General features: G+C 57.3%; 1 protein-coding gene across 1 annotated transcript in view; it reads left to right on the top strand.

The window, feature by feature from the left end:
* Positions 1-15,862, top strand: part of SHC2 (SHC adaptor protein 2) — a 34,144-nt gene that overhangs the window by 11,706 nt on the left and 6,576 nt on the right. Inside the window, exons 2-12 of the mRNA XM_032394620.1 lie at positions 2,188-2,258; positions 4,013-4,073; positions 4,249-4,368; positions 5,540-5,593; positions 5,753-5,804; positions 5,899-6,025; positions 7,322-7,484; positions 8,142-8,205; positions 11,138-11,281; positions 13,054-13,364; positions 15,482-15,615. Of these exons, the coding sequence (XP_032250511.1) occupies positions 2,188-2,258; positions 4,013-4,073; positions 4,249-4,368; positions 5,540-5,593; positions 5,753-5,804; positions 5,899-6,025; positions 7,322-7,484; positions 8,142-8,205; positions 11,138-11,281; positions 13,054-13,364; positions 15,482-15,610 (1,296 nt within the window). The 3' untranslated portion in view covers positions 15,611-15,615. The remainder of the gene's footprint in view (positions 1-2,187; positions 2,259-4,012; positions 4,074-4,248; positions 4,369-5,539; positions 5,594-5,752; positions 5,805-5,898; positions 6,026-7,321; positions 7,485-8,141; positions 8,206-11,137; positions 11,282-13,053; positions 13,365-15,481; positions 15,616-15,862) is intronic.

Raw genomic sequence — 15,862 nt, 5'->3', positions numbered from 1 at the left:
AATGAAAAGTTCCAATGAACACCAATAATTTTTGGTATAAGTATGCCCCATGCACTGTTTGGGACATACTTATACTAAGAAAATATTCATGGGGCGCCTGGGTGGCTCAGTCTTTGAGTGTCTGCCTTCAGCTCAGGTCATGGTCCCAGGGTCCTGGGATCGAGCCCCACATCAGGCTTCCTGCTCTGCGGGAAGCCTGCTTCTCCCTCTCCCACTCCCCCTGCTTGTGTTCCCTCTCTCGCTGTGTCTCTCTCTGTCAAATAAATAAATAAAATCTTAAAAAAAAAAAAGAAAATATTCATTGTTTAATGGCAATTCCAATTGAACTGGGGTCATGTATTGAATCTCACAAAACTGGATGTGTTGTGTTTCAGGGTGTCTCTAATTTCTTGCTAATTTGTTCAGTGCTACGGGTCCCCACAGGAAGGCAGGGTGTGTGCAAAAGGTGCACCTGAGGGGCAGGACTCACAGAGGAGGGCCAGGTAGAGGGAACCAGCCCCCGGGGCTAGCATGAGGGGGAGCTTGGGGGAAAAGGGAGTGGGTGGGCGCTGACGCACTGGGGCTGTTTGGGGGCAGCAAACACCTGCCCACCTGTTCCCCTTCTAGTCCTGCAGGCTCAGAGCCCTGTGGAGAGGGCGGGACATGGGCCACCCCACATGGTGACTTTGCACACACCGGCAGTCCTGGGGCTGATGTATCTGTGGGGTAAAGTCCTAAAAATGCAGTTTCAAGGTCAAAGTGTGTGTTCGTCTAGGTTTTTTAAAAATTGAGGTAACATTTACAATAGTTAACCATTAACCATTTTATTTATTTATTTATTTATTTTTTAAAGATTTTATTTATTTATTTGACACAGAGAAAGCACAAGTAGGCAGAGAGGCAGGCAGAGAGAGAGGGAGAAGCAGGCTCTCCACTGAGCAGGGAGGCGGATGTGGGGCTTGATCCCAGGGCCCAGGGATCATGACCTGAGCCGAAGGCAGCCGCTTAACCGACTGAGCCACCCAGGCGCCCCTATTTATTTTCTCTTCTATTCTATTCTATATTTTATCTATTTTATTTTATTTTATTTTATTTTATTTTATTTTATAAGTAAGGTCTAGGCCCAGCATGGGGCTTGAGCTCATAACCCCGAGATCAAGAGTGGCATGTTCCACTGACTGAGCTGGCCAGGCGCCCCAACCATTACCCATTTTGAAGTCTACATACAATTTAATGGTATTTAGTACCTTCACAAGGTCGTGCAACCATCACCACTCTCTAGTTCCAGAACATTCCCTCGTCCCAGAAAAACCCGTCCCCATTAGCCGCCCTCCCCGCTCCTCCCCCCAGTTGCTGGCACCTGCTGACCACCTTTCTGTCTCTGTGGACTTGCCCGTTCTGGACGTCGCACACGCATACCGCGCATGTGCATAGGAGCGGTGCTGCCCCGTGCTGTCACTGCCGACACCCCCCAGCACCCAGACACCAGCTGGAACGGGGCTCCGGGCCCGGGGCTGGCCCCTGCTCCCCCTCCCTTGGCAGAGGTTGGAGCAGTCTGGGAGCTCTGCAGGCTGTTTCTACCTCTGCTGTCCCTCAGCATCATCTCTTGGAGACTCTGAAGCCCCTTTCTGTGGCGAAGGCGGCCCAGGCCGGAGTTAGCACGCTTTTCCTGGAAAGGGTCAGATAGTCAGTGCGTTGGGTTTCATGGGCCAGATGGTTTCCTCCCCATCTGCCTGCAGGCCCTGTGCTGGGCTTTGGGGCTGCAGTAGTGAGCAAGAGCATCCCCATCCTGGTCACCATCCTGGTCCTCCTGGGCTCCTGCTCTAGTGGAACAGAAAGCGAGAACAAACAGCAGATGGTTAGACCAACAGCATGACTGAGCCTGGAGGGATCAACCAGGAAACAACTTGCTTAGTGTCAGGGAAGGCGGCTCTGAGGAGGTGATGCTGAGCCTGAAGATAAGGAAGGAGCCAGTCTGCACGTTGATGGGAAAGGGAGCAGCAAGGAGACAGCAGGTGCAAAGGCCCCGAGGCAGCAAGGCTGGACGTGGTCGAGCACAGGGGACAGGGCTCCAGCCCAGTGGGGGCAAGAGATGAGAGTGAAGCACTTGCTGGAGGAAGGGCTTGGGTTCACCTGTCCCCCGACCCAGGCTCTCCTGGGCTGGGGCTTGGGGCCTGCCTGCTAACCGCTCGTTCTCTCTTCCCTTAGTACATGGGCTGCATTGAAGTCCTCCGCTCCATGCGCTCTCTGGATTTTAACACCCGCACCCAGGTGACCAGGTGAGCCTTTGAGACCGGCTGCTGTGGGGCTGGGGGTTCGGAGCAGCTGGGGGAGGGCTGATGGGAGGCTTCGGAGAGGCGGCTCAGACAGTTTGCCCCGGGAACCCAGGATGGCAGGCGCAGTGACATTCCCTCCTGCCGCACAGCTTGGGGAACAGTGTGGCGTGGACTTAGGAGGGCCTTGGGGTGGGGCACGTGGTGTCTGAGTCCCAGCTCTGTCCCGCCCTCCAGGTGCCCCTGCTCCTCAGACCCTGGATTCTCTCTGTCAGGTGGAGATGACACCTGGTCCCTCCCAGTGTGTGGGTCCCACAGGGGTGCCGGGAGATGCCTCAGCAGGTCGTGGGACCTGCGGGTGCTGGCTGGTTCCCGGTTAGGACTCAGGTCAGGGCTGGAAGGGGCTGGGAGCCTGTCCAGGGCAGGGATAGCATTTCTGTTGTCCGTGCTTTTTTTGGTGCAGAGAAAGCACATTGATCTCATGATGCTCTGAGCTGCCAGGAGCAGAGTCATGAAGAGTCATGGCTACAACCAGGGCTGAGACAGAAAGGATCGACATCTTTTTGCATGTGAAAACTGAATTAGTCCTTTCACCGTAGACACAGAAACACTCTACTGAGATGTAATGCACACATCAAACAATTCACCCACTTAAAGTGCACAATTCGATGTGTTTTGGTTTCCTCACAGAGCTGTGCAACCACTCCCTCCCTAATTCCAGAACATTCCATCAGCCCAAAAGGAAACCCTGTCCCCATCTGTCACCCCCTATTCTCCCCAGCCCCCGGCCCCCACGAGCCCCCTTCCTGTCTGTGGATGAGCCTGTTCTGGACGTGTCACCCACGTGGACTCACACCCTGTGTGGCCTTCCGTGCCTGGTGCCCGCCCTGAGCGTCGTGGGCTCGGGGTCCGTCCCCGGAGCAGCGCGTGTGGGCGCCTGGCTCCTGTGCACGGCCGAGGGATGCTCCCACGCGTGGGGGACCGTGTGTGTATCTGTTCACCGGTCAGTGGACCCTTGGGTGGCTTCCACCTGTTGGTGATTATCATGATGTGTGCTGCTATGAACAGGTCTTGTGTGGATGTGTGTTTTCATTTCTCCTGTGCATGTTACCCGGATGTGGGAAGGGGGTGCTGGGCTGTGCGGTGACCCCATGTCTCACTGTTTGAAGGGCTACTGGACCGTTTCCAGGTGGCAGCACCGTTTTACCTTCCTGCCGGCTGGATGTGAGGGTCTAGTTTCTTCTCGTGGCACCAGCATTTTTGGGGGTCTGGTGTGGTCTGACCTTTAGGGTCCTGTGAAGTTCTGGTCCCCCCCGGGGGATTAGCAGTTTCACAGTGGTCTGTTCCTTACTGCCTGGGGGAGCCCAGAGCAAAGATCACTCTCTCATGCCACAGATGGGGATCTTGACTGGCCTGTGGCCACATGGAACTTGGGGTCTAGGCTCAGGAGCTATGCTGGTCCCCCTGGATCCGACCCCTATGGTTTTGAGTTGGGCTTGTGGCCCAGGGATGCGTTGGTCACTGAGAAGGAGGTGCCAGAGGGCGAGAGCCAAGCGCGGTGTGTGTGGGGGGGTCTGCAGGTACAAATGGGGTGGGGGCTGGTAGCCTCTGGTCCATGGCTCTGTTCCTTCCGCCTCTTTCCAGGCGCCCTAGCTTCTGTCCCTCCTGTGAGCCCCACACTCTCTGAGCTCCTGCCTCCTCCCCACACCCCCCTCCCCACCTCCAAGCTCACTAAGCCCCTCCTCCCTCCCCCCACACAGGGAAGCCATCAACCGGCTTCATGAGGCGGTGCCTGGTGTCCGGGGCTCCTGGAAGAAGAAGGTGGGTGAGGGGCTTGTGGTCCCTGAGTGGTGCTTGTGGGTGTGGCTGGAGCAGTGGGGGCGCCGTGGCCGTCCTTGGACCCTGCCCCAGCCAGAGCCCCTCTGCAGCCCCACCTTCCCCAGTGCCCAGGCTCCCCAGCCTGCAGGCCCGGCACTGCCCTCTGCCCCGTCCCCAGGCCCCCAACAAAGCGCTGGCCTCCATCCTGGGCAAGAGCAACCTGCGCTTTGCGGGCATGAGTATCGCTGTGAGCATCTCCACCGATGGCCTCAACCTCTCTGTGCCTGCCACACGCCAGGTGAGTGCCACCACCTGCATTCCCAGCCGCTCAGGGCAGCTCCGGGGACTTGTGGGTGGAGCTGGAGGGGTGGTGGGTGCAGGGCTGTGTGTGGACACATTCACCTGGAGATGTGCTGAGACCCCCCCCCACTGAGCCAGGAGCTGAGCTGCCCTCGTGGCAGCCACAGTCCGCATGAGGCGCTGGGGCCAGGGATGCGGCCAAGCCCCCACCGTGCCCACGACGCCCCTGCAGAGAGTGACCCAGACCCAGTGTCAGCAGTGCCCAGGGGGAGGGCCCTGGCTTGGAATCTTCTGGTGGAAACAAACCAGCTAAATAAGGGAATAATTACAAATTCCAAAAAGGACCGTGGGGCCAGGCAAGGGATGTTGTAGGCGTACAGCAGGCACTGTGACCTAGCGGGGCGTCATGGAGGGCTTCCTGGAGGCGGTGACACTAGGGAGGAGGTAAGCAGAGGACATCCCAGGCAGAGGTCCCCCTGTGGGGGGACAGAGCTGGACAAGTCACAGCTCTAGGATTTGTCCAGAGAGCATTGTGACCCCGGGAAGTGCCGTGACCTGTGGCTGTGGGGGCACGAGGAGGGAGGGAGCCCAAGCCAGCGCATCTGTGGAGAGCCTGGGGAGGAGGAGAGGAACGTGAGCACTCAGGACAGCAGTGGATGGTGGCAAACGAGCACACAAATGAACATGGAAACGAGTGTGCAAATGTGCACACAAGACAGCATGCAAATACGGGGACGCGTGCACAAGTGAGCGTGCGAGTGAGCGTGCGAGTGAGCACACGGTGCCGGTGTGGGGACTGGAGCCCCGGGGGTCCCGCCTGTGTCTCTCCCTGCCTGCAGGGCCGCACTGGGTGTGCACATGAGTGTGCCGCACCCAGGTGTCTGTGTGAGTGGGCGCGGGTCAGGGTGAGAAGAGGTCTGGGCGTGTCCGAGTGTGTGGCTCTGGTCCGTGTGTGAGCGACTGCGTGTGTCTGTACGTCTGTGATATCTGGGGGTGTTTATGTGCTCGTGTGAGGGTGGGTGTGGCCTCTGCATCCTGCCCTGGGGCGCCCCATCCAGCTGCGTTCCTGGTCCCCTCCCGTGGCCCTGGCCTAGTGACCAGCCCCAGCCGTGTGTGGGAGGCATCCCCCGTGACCGCTCCCGTGACCGCGTGTGTCTCTCTCTGGCCAGATCATTGCCAACCACCACATGCAGTCCATCTCCTTCGCGTCAGGCGGCGATACGGTAAGGCCGGCGGCTGGGGGGTGGACCCCTGGTCCCCTCTGTCCCCTGCGGAAGCCCCCTGCCCCCACACTGCTACAGATGGAGACTGGCATCCTGGCCAGGCTGGCCCGGGCGGGTCCAGCTGACCTCTTCCCCGCCCCCCGTCCTCTCCCTCCCCAGGACATGACGGATTATGTGGCCTATGTAGCCAAGGATCCCATCAACCAGAGAGGTGAGGTCCCGGCGGGGGTGGGTGGGGGCCCTGTGGCTGGTGGGCCAGCCAGCCCAGGCCATGCTAATGCTGCGTAACAAATAACCCTCTGCAGCCTGCCACATCCTGGAGTGCTGTGAGGGCCTCGCCCAGAGCATCATCAGCACCGTGGGCCAAGCCTTCGAGCTGCGCTTCAAACAGTACCTGCACAGCCCCCCCAGGGTGGTCGTGCCCCCAGAAAGGTACCAGGCCCACCTCGTCCCTGTCTTCCCGGAGATAGCATGTCACCTGACCGAGGCCAGATGCACAGTCCCCATGCTCACCTCCTCCGTGCTGGGTGCAGGTCTCCACTTTGTCCTGTCTTTCCTCTGTGCGCCCCTGTGGGCTTGTGGCTCAGCCGCCAGGTCCCCATTCCCTCGTCTGTAAACCCGGGATGAACACATCCTGCTCTGCCCCAGCCAAGGCGAGGAATCGGGGAGCCAGTCCACAGCTGCTGTCATCCCCAGGCTGGGCGGGGGTGGCCCACACTTCTGCAAAGGGCCGGTCAGTGTTTTCGGCTTTGTGGCCAGACCACCTGTCTCAGCCGTTGTGGCAAAAGCAGCCGTGGGGGGATGCTTAAAAGGATCAACGGGCCCCGGGCCAGGAAATCTGTATTTATAGACACTAAGTTTTGAATTTCATGTGACTTTCACATGTCACCAAATATTGTTCTTTGGATGTTCTCTGAATTATTTAAAAGTTCTGTGGCTTAAAAGAGAAGAAACCATTCTTAGCTCCTGGGCTGCACGCATACGGGCAGCCGGCCAGATTTGCGGAGCCCTGCTCTCAGCTACTTAATACACTAGGTAGAAATTTGCTAGACTAAATAATGAGTAAATGAATGTGTTAGAAATTCAAATGTGTGCACGATAAGGAAGAGGCAGAGTATGCAGGGGCAGACAGGGCCGCATGAGTCTCCACCGCACTGCCCCTCACGCGCGTGTCTGGGCCTCCCTCCCCACAGGTTCACGCTCCATCACACATGCACACCCGTGTTTGCCTCCCGTGGCAGGGCATCTGCAGCCGCCTCTGCCTCGCAGGGGCTGTTGGGGGGGGCCCTCTGGTGCCAGCAGCTTCCCCTGTTTTGCTCTCAGGACCCACAGGTGCCATTGCAGGGCCAGAGGGCAAGGACGTTGCAACGCGGAGGGCACTTCCACCCTGGCCCCGCGGCTCTGGGTGCAAGCTGGGGGTAGTGTTCTCTCTCGGGGTCTCCCTGGTGGGGCCAGAGATGGGCAGAAGGGAGCGAGGACCTGCTGTAGTTTAGCAGAAGTTCTGGGAAGTGCGCGAGATCCTGTTTTGTAGAGGAGGAAAGAGCACCCAGCTCCCCCTACCCTCAGCCTGAGAGGAGGCAGGGTCAGAGTCCCCGAGGCCTGGCTCGTCCCACCCACTGGGCGAAGCTCAAGCCACAAGGCCTTGGCACCCTCTTGGGTGTCCCCCATTCTCTCTGCCCCTGAGTCCTGGGGCTCCTGCCTGTGCTCCCGCTTGCTGTCTGTCCCCAGGCTGACCAGGCCAGAGGAGTCGGCCTGGGGGGACGAGGAGGAAACGGAACACAATTACTACAACAGCATCCCAGGGAAGGAGCCGCCCCTGGGTGGGCTGGTGGACTCCAGGCTCACCCTAACTCAGCCCTGTGCCCTCGGGGCCCTCGGAGCCCTCGGCCAGGTCAGCCTCTGTGGACCTCGTGGGTGGGGGCGTGGGGGGCAGGGTTGTCCTCAGGCACTGACTCCTTGGGCCTTACCCTAGAGTTTCCTTCTGCTTCTCCTTGATCCCAGTGGAGGGCCCTGTGCTTCCTTTCCCCCTTCCTCCCTCCTTCCCCAGATGCACAGAAGGTCTGGCCCTCCTCTAGACTCAGACACTGAGTAGATCCTTGTATCAGCAGTTTCATCAGGGCCATGAAATGGGAGTCCAGGGGCAGTAATGGGAATATACGATGGGGAGACTCACTCTGTGGTCAGGAGGACTTTCATGAAAAAGCAGTGTTTGGGCCGGGCCCTGACAGGTGAATAGGAGTTGCCTGGGAGAGCGGCACAGGGAGGGGCATCCAGGTGGAGGGAACAGCATGTGGCAGGTGGCAGGAAGGTGCAGACCCCTTCTGGAACCGAGAGGGCAGCTGAGGCTGCAGCAGAGGTGGGTGGAGGGATGGGGAGGGCAGTTTCAGAGCCAGGGGCTGGGGGAAGGGTTTAGAGGGTTTAGAGCTTCCCTTTGCCTCTGACTTAGGTCTCCAACCATGCAGGAGGGTGGGGCGCTGGGGGAGCCTGGGTGCTGGGCTGGGAAGGGGGACTTGCACATGGCCGGAGGACCCCTCACTCTCTTTTTCAGGGGGTATCTCCTGCTCGAAGGGACACGCGCAGCCTGCCGTGGGACCTGGGCCCCTCAGGTACCGGTAGGTGCCCCAGCCCCTCCCCACACTGTCTCTCTCTTTTCACTTTCACCTCTGAGACTATGCTCACTCCCCATGCTCTTAGGAGGTTTGACGACATCAGTTTCTTTTTATTCTGCACAGACTAGTTTCATTGCATTTTGGGGAGAGATACTGCATTTACATGGTTCAAAATGCCAGAGCATAAAAAAGCATTCAGTGAGAAGTTGCTGGGCCCCCTGCCCACATCTGCCTATCCACCTCCCCAGTCAGGCCACCAACTGTTAGTAGTTACTAGTTTCCATTATGTTCCCAGAATTCTCCACGTACATTCAGGCCCATTCAAGTGCGTGTGTCAGTTTCCGCAGTCCTACGGATGGTGGTGTGCCGTGCACAGGTCCACCTCGCTTTCTCCACGTAGCCATCCGTCCTGGAGTTCGTTCCACGTCCATCCACGCAGATGTCCTCACCCTTGTCCCCACAGTGGACTCCTCCACCCTGTGAAGGGTCTTTTCTATTTTGCCTCTACTTGACTCATAGGCATGTGGGTAGACCTCCAGGTGTTTGCTATGACAGCATGAGGCGGGTTCAGGGGTCTCAGTAGAGTCTGTTCCCAGGGGAGTGGCTGCTTGTTCTATTTTGATGAAATCACGCAGTTGCCCTCCCATCGAGGTACCATGGGCTTTTGTTTTAACAAAATGATTGCGTTTTTAGCCCGTGAGCATCTTATCCCATTACACGTAATTAGAAGTGACCTGCGCCCCGCTCCCTGTCCGGGAGCTCACCCACCCTGGCACATTTGTGTCTCCTTTCAGACGTGGGGAGAAGCAAAAAGATGATGGCCCCCGAGGCATGCTGGTCCTTGCTCACCGTGAGGTCCTTCTGAAGGGCTGCAAGCTCTCGCCCAGGCCCCGCAGTTTGCTCATTCCTGCGGCCTCTCTTGCCAGGCACGGAGGGTCTTTCAGCCCTGTGTCTGCCCTGCGGAGGCCGAGCTGGGGGACAGCCAGGAGCAGAGCCTGTTAGTCGAGCTACCAGAGGCTTCGAGGCTGTCCGCCCACCAGCCCCACTGCAGCTGCCTGTTCCCCCACGGCCTCCCTAACATCTGTGCTGGGTTTGGGTTTTTTTTTTTTTTAGATCTTCCCAAATAATCTGGGCATTTTCGTGACTCCCAGCATGGTGCTTAAAGACCACTTTTGTCGTTGGGCACCCAGCAGGTGCCCAGCTAAGATCTGGCCCTGGTACCTGGGCTGACTGCCCCCTGTCACCCCGGACTCCCAGGGCTCCCCAGCATCTCCCAGCCCTGATCCTCTGCACAAGCTGCTGGTGCTTCTTGTTATGCCTTTCCCTGTTCTCTAGCCAAGAACTCCTACCAGTATGTTCATGCCCCAGCTCTGATGTCCAGGAATTCTCTCTCAGTCTGGATTCCTACAACCTGGGCTTCTTCCCTCTTACCTGGCCCTGGCTATGAGGGGCTGGGAGAATTGGTGCCTCCGTCCAGGCAGACCAGGAAGCCTGGGCTCAGACCCCTCTGCCCGCAGCAGCCACCCAGGGCTGGCACATTGTCAGCACTCATATTGAATCATAATATTCTTTTTATAAAGATTTTATTTATTTATTTATTTATTTATTTGAGAGAGGGAACACAAGCAGGGGGAGTGGCAGAGGGAGAAGCAGGTTTCCCACTGAGCAGGGAGCCTGATGCGCGGCTCGATCCCAGGACCCCGGGATCATGACCTGAGCCGAAGGCAGACGCTCACCGAAAGAGCCACCCAGGTGCCCCAAAACTAATTTTTTAAAAAAGGTTTTATTTATTTATTTGACAGAGAGAGACACAGCGAGAGAGGGAACACAAGCAGGGGGAGTGGGAGAGGGAGAAGCAGGCTTCCCGCTGAGCAGGGAGCCCCATGCGGGGCTCGATCCCAGGACCCTGGGATCATGACCTGAGCCGAAGGCAGACACTTAACGACTGAGCCACCCAGGCATCCCTGAATTGTAACTTTTGCCATATACTGTTCTAAGGTTTTAATCCTCAGCCCTACTTGTAAAGGAGCTACTCCTATCTCCCCACTTCGCCGAGGAAGAGACTGGGGCGCAGAGAGGTTAGCAGACTTGCTCGTGTCCACAGAGGGCAGGTGGAACTGGTATGTGAGTTCACATGTCCACAAGGGTAAAGATGTAGCTGGCATAACATGGATGTAATAAACTGTAGGGTGCTCGGGCTGGATATGGCCACGCAGTGTATTGAAATCATTATTTCTCTGCCAAGGATTAAAAACAGTGATGTTTAGAAATGAATAGACAGTTCTGAGAAAAATACACACGAATGCCTTCTGAATCTGGGAAGAGAAGCTCAGCCTTGCTCAAAATACGAGAAATGGAAATTAACATCCCCTAGATGCCATTTCTCGCCTCTCAGCCCAGCAAAGCCCTGGCACCTGGTAGGACACCTTGGGGGAGGCCAGAGGACTGGTCAGGATCCAGCAGAATCCGAGTGGACCCAAGTGAAAAATTCCTCTGAGGGTAACTTCTGCTGTCTGTGTGAGTTTTGAACCATGGTGATGCTGCACACACAATTAAGAAGGAGAGAAAGGAAATCCTAAAATAGAACAGGAACAGAATCAAGTGACCCACGTGTCATGTGGATAGGATAACATAATTACAGGGAGACCAGTTTCATCGTGATTATTTTTTGGATGTAGGCATTTAACGTAAGCGTGGGGCTTTCTGCCACCGTCCTGCCTGGTGGCAGTGGCCCCTCCCTGGGCGGTGGCCTCCTAGTGCCCCACAGCCCCTGGATGAACATTTACGGGGTCTGTCACTCCAGACGGTGCTGCGCGAGCAGGCCTACCGCTTCCTGGCGGGCGGCAGGTGTGGGTGGGGCTCCCGGTGGGGTTCCTCCTGCTCCCCTCTCCTGGGCTCCCCCAGCTGACCCCTCCACTCCTCCTGCGCTCCCCAGGCCCACCAGGGGACGGCTACGTGCAGGCCGACGCCAGGGGCCCCAGGGACTACGAGGACCACCTGTACGTCAACACGCAGGGTCTGGATGCCCCAGAGGCCCTGCAGCCAGAGGACAGTCCCAAGAAGGATCTGTTTGACATGCGTATGTGGGGGCAGGCCCCCTAGCAACCCATGGTCTGATGGGGGTGGCCCGGCCTTCTTCCCCTTGGGACTTTGCAAGTTGGTGAGGGTGGAGTGGGGGGACTCTCTCATCTGATAGGGGAAGCTCTGGGGGCCCCTCTCCCTGGCACTCTTCAGTTTCTTGGGGGTAACCCAGTTTCCTCTCTATAGGGGTCCCTAGTCTGAGGGGAGGCCTTGAACGAGTGGCTGGTATGAGGGGGGAGGCTCAGGCCCCTCTTCTCTATGAGACTCCTCAGTCTCTTGGGGGAGGCTTAGCTCCTTCCCTCTGGGTCTCCCCAGTCTGATGAGGGAATTTTATCTCCCTCCTCCGTAGTTTGAGGAAGTGGGCCCAAACCCCTTGCACTGGGAATCCTGGCCTGATGGGGGAGGCACCCTTAGGGGGACTGCTCCTTTGGGGGAACCCCAGTCTAATGAGGCAGGCCTAACCACATGTTGATAGAGTGAACCACTGATGGGGGAGCCCTGTCCTTCCTTCCCTCTGGGACACCCTGGCCTGAGGAGGACTCGGTCTAATGGAGGAGGCTTGTGTCCAAACACCCTCCTTACAACACCAACACCACCCTCTTCCACCAGCACCACGGGGCTCTTGGCTCCATGCTGGCCCAGGCAGGGTCATTTCCCTTCCTCAGGACACCTCTCTAGTGGAAGATCCCCAAGAACCAACCAAGTCAGCTGGAAATTTCTTCCTTCACAAAGTCTGCCACGCCCCTCCCCCACCATCTGATATGACACGAGCTAACGTCCATTGAGCACTCACTGTGCACCGGTCAGCGGGCTAAAAGCGTGGCCCCTGCTGGCTCCTCACAACAGTCCTCAGATGGGAAAGGAGGTGCCCCAGTGTGTGAGCTTCTGAGGCCAGCTGTCCCCTTGGGGTGACCAGATGGCCCAGCAACCCCAGCAAGCCTTCCATCGAAAATTCTGGGTCTGCGTCTGATTTGGCCAGCCTGGGTCAGTGGGGGGGAGGGTGAGATGAAGATGTTCACTGGCCAGGCCTGGTCACGGGTCCTGCTAGCTGGAGGCTGGGTCAGCCACACCTGGACCACTGAAGGAGTCAGGCAGGAGGGATTCCCGAGGAACAGAAAGGGGAAGGCGTGTGGGGGCACAGAACCTAGCCGTGCAGGGTTGGGGTCAGGGGTTCTGATCTGTGCTGCCCCACGTCCAATTTTGCAAGCAGGACACAGGCTCAGAGAGGGCGAGCAGCCTGTCCACTGTGGCACTGGTGCTCTGCAGACCGCTAGGAGCTTGTCTAGGAGACAGGCATGCGGGCAGTCGAGATGCAGTGTGGTATGAGGGGCTGGCCGGTGTGATCGGACAGGCAGTGAGCCAGGAGGCATACGCATTGGGAAGGAAGCCAAAGTGACAAGACAAGAAAAAGAAGGATGTGTACACATTGGAGAGAAAGAAGCACTTTATTTGCATATACGTTATGGGCATATACATAAAAATCCAAGAGAATATCCCGCATAACTCCCAGAACCCAACAGACGGTGAAGGCAGCACGCAGCGTGCACACAGAGCACATGAACACAACCCACTCAGCACACACGCAGTGCACACTCAGCACGCAGCCAGTGACGTACGGTGGGCTCAGTGCAAGGTCTGACGCACCCTAGGCGCTCAGTTCCCCAGGGTGGGGCGACCACCTGGAGCTCTCCCTTCCCAGCCCAGACCCCTCCCTTTCCAGCAGGGGGCAGCTGTCCGCCCCTGCCTCCTGCACTTCGTCCTCGCCTGCAGGACCCTTCGAGGATGCTCTCAAGCTGCACGAGTGCTCTGTGGGGACGGGCACGGCGGCAGCGCCCCTTCCCTTGGAGGACCAGTGGCCCAGCCCCCCGACCCGCCGGGCCCCCATAGCCCCCACGGAGGAGCAGCTGCGGCAGGAGCCCTGGTACCACGGCCAGATGAGCCGAAGGGCGGCGGAGAAGCTGCTTCGAGCCGACGGGGACTTCCTGGTGCGCGACAGCGTCACCAACCCTGGGCAGTACGTCCTCACGGGCATGCACGCGGGGCAGCCCAAGCACCTGCTGCTCGTGGACCCCGAGGGCGTGGTAAGGTGGGGCACAGGGGCTGGAGGCGGGGCCGGAGTTGGGCGGGGCGGGGGAGGGTCCGCAGGCTGGAGGCGGGGGCGGAGTGGGGAGGGTCCACATGCTGGAGGCGGGGCCGGAGTAGGGCGGGGGCTGAGTGGGGAGGGTCCGCAGGCTGGAGGCGGGGGCGGAGTAGGGCGGGGGCGGAGGCGGGGAGGATCCGCAGGCTGGAGGCGGGGCCGGAGTGGGGCGGGGCGGAGGCGGGGAGGGTCCGCAGGCGGGGGCGGGCAGGGGAGGGTCCGCAGGAGGGCACGGTCCCTGGCGCCCGCCGCAGCAGCCTTTAGGTTTAATCAAGTATTTTCCGGATTACAAAGCCCTTTACATTTACAGATTCTGTTCCCGTTGACGAGGTAATTTAGAATTACAAAGTATTTTCCACTTTAACAAGAATTTTAGGATCTGTAAAGAAGTTCCGAAGTCCATACAGCATTTTGGGGGTTACAAAACCTTTTCCAATTTCAAGGCCTTTCCGGGTTTACAAAGCACTGTATTTGATGCACTTTTCTCCCACGTTCCATCAGCATTGTGTATCTTACAAATAATGATGTCTTTGAGTGATAAATACGATGTTTTTCTTTTCTAGTGTATTTCAAGGCTCACAAAGCATGGTTCAACTTACAAGGAGTTCTAGGGTCTACAAGTTACTGGATGCACACTTTTCTCTCACTCTGACGCCTTTGAAGCCTGCATGTTTTTTAACTCGGTCTTTGAGCTGCCATGATTATTTTGCTGGGAGGTTTTCCCCTCGCTTTGTGGAGCATGAAATAGTGATGCATCTTAACATTGCTTTGAGTCCGTTTGAACTTTGGTATTCTACAGTTCCTAAAGCATTTTGGGGTTTACAGAGCATTTTTAAATTTACAAGGAGCTCTGGGGTTCATGAAGCATTTTGCAGCGTCCAAGGGCCTTGGGGTTTACAGGTTATTTCCCAGGGGAAGGAGCTTAGGGGTGTTAGAGTCTTACCAGGTGCTTTTACTGCATCCAGCCCAAGCCTTAGAACCGCCCCGGGGAGCTCCATCCCCTCTCTGTCTGTCCGTATGGGTCACACTCCCTAGTGGGGCCGAGGCTCCGGGGGCCTGTTCTCAGTTTACCTTGTGTCTGGCTCACCGCTGCAGCCTCTGGCCTCGCAGGCCCCATTCCCTCTCTGCTAAGTGGACCTACCTGATAGGGTCAGCAACTCCTAAAGCTCCAGAAACTTCAGAACTTCCTCAAATACTTGGTTAAAGGGCAGACTCCCGGGTCCCAACCCCAGTTCCGAAGAAATAGACAGTTTTGCCATAGGGCCCAGGAATGTGCCTTCTAAGCCTGCTTGTGTCCGGTGAGCCTGCTTTGCCCATGAAATACCTGACAGTGGGGCCAGAGGGTTACCATCCGTGGTGTATGTGGTGATGCTCAGATTTTCTCATTCTAAGAGGCAGCAGATTGCTTTCCATTAGGTGTTCCCAAGATTTTCTGGGGCTGCCCTACCAAATGGCCACCAACGGACTGGTTTAAACAAGGGAAGAGTCTTCTTCCCTGGCTCCAGAGGCTGCAGGTCTGAGATGCAGGTGTCATGGGGCGGGCTCCTGCTGAGGCTCCGAGGGAAGATCCTGTCCAGGCTCCCCCAGGTCCTGTAGGTGCCACAGCCCTTGGTGTCCCTGGCTAGTTGACACATCCCTCTGGTCCCTGCCTTGCCTGCTTTCTGTGTCCAACTTTTCTGCTCTTATAAGGACACCAGTCATTGGCTTTGGGGCCACCAGAATGAGCTCATCTCAAGACCCTTCACTTAATCACATCTGCAAAGACACTTTTTCCAAATAAGGTCCCATCCGCATGTTCCAGAGGTTGTGACACAGACACATCTTTTTTGGGGCCACCGTTCCACCTGCTGTAGGAGGGGTGGCCCCAGAATCCTGTGGTTTTGGAGCCCATGTCCTTACTAACTCTGGAATTCTGATTCCATGGACGCTTCTGAGCCAGCAGTTCTCAGACTTGAGGGTGCATCAGGCCTACAGGGAGGGCTCCTGAGAATGCAGATTCCCATTCAGCAGGACTCTCTAGCAAGCTCCCGGTGGTGCTGACACAGGCCTCTGGCCCTGCAGGTGCGGACCAAGGATGTGCTCTTTGAGAGCATCAGCCATCTGATCGACTACCACCTGCAGAACGGGCAGCCCATCGTGGCTGCCGAAAGCGAGCTGCATCTGCGTGGTGTGGTCAAACGTGAGCCCTGAGCCAGGTGTGTAGTCCGCCCCCATGGGCTCCCAGCATTTACCCATTCACCCAGTTTTTTTCTCATTTTAAAAATTAAGAAAGAATTCACAAACCACACAATTCACCCATTTAAAAGGTACAACGCAGTGGTTTTTAGTGTGTTTAGAGATGTGCAATCATTCTCTACCTAATTCCAGAACATTCCATCGCCCCAAAAGGCACCCGGCCCCCATCACCCCCTCCCCTCCCCATCTCCATTCTCCATTAGTCGT

The sequence above is a fragment of the Phoca vitulina genome, unplaced genomic scaffold (assembly GCF_004348235.1).
Source record: "Phoca vitulina isolate PV1807 unplaced genomic scaffold, GSC_HSeal_1.0 scaffold81, whole genome shotgun sequence".
NCBI lineage: Eukaryota > Metazoa > Chordata > Mammalia > Carnivora > Phocidae > Phoca > Phoca vitulina.
This window is presented reverse-complemented; position numbering and strand designations above follow the sequence as displayed.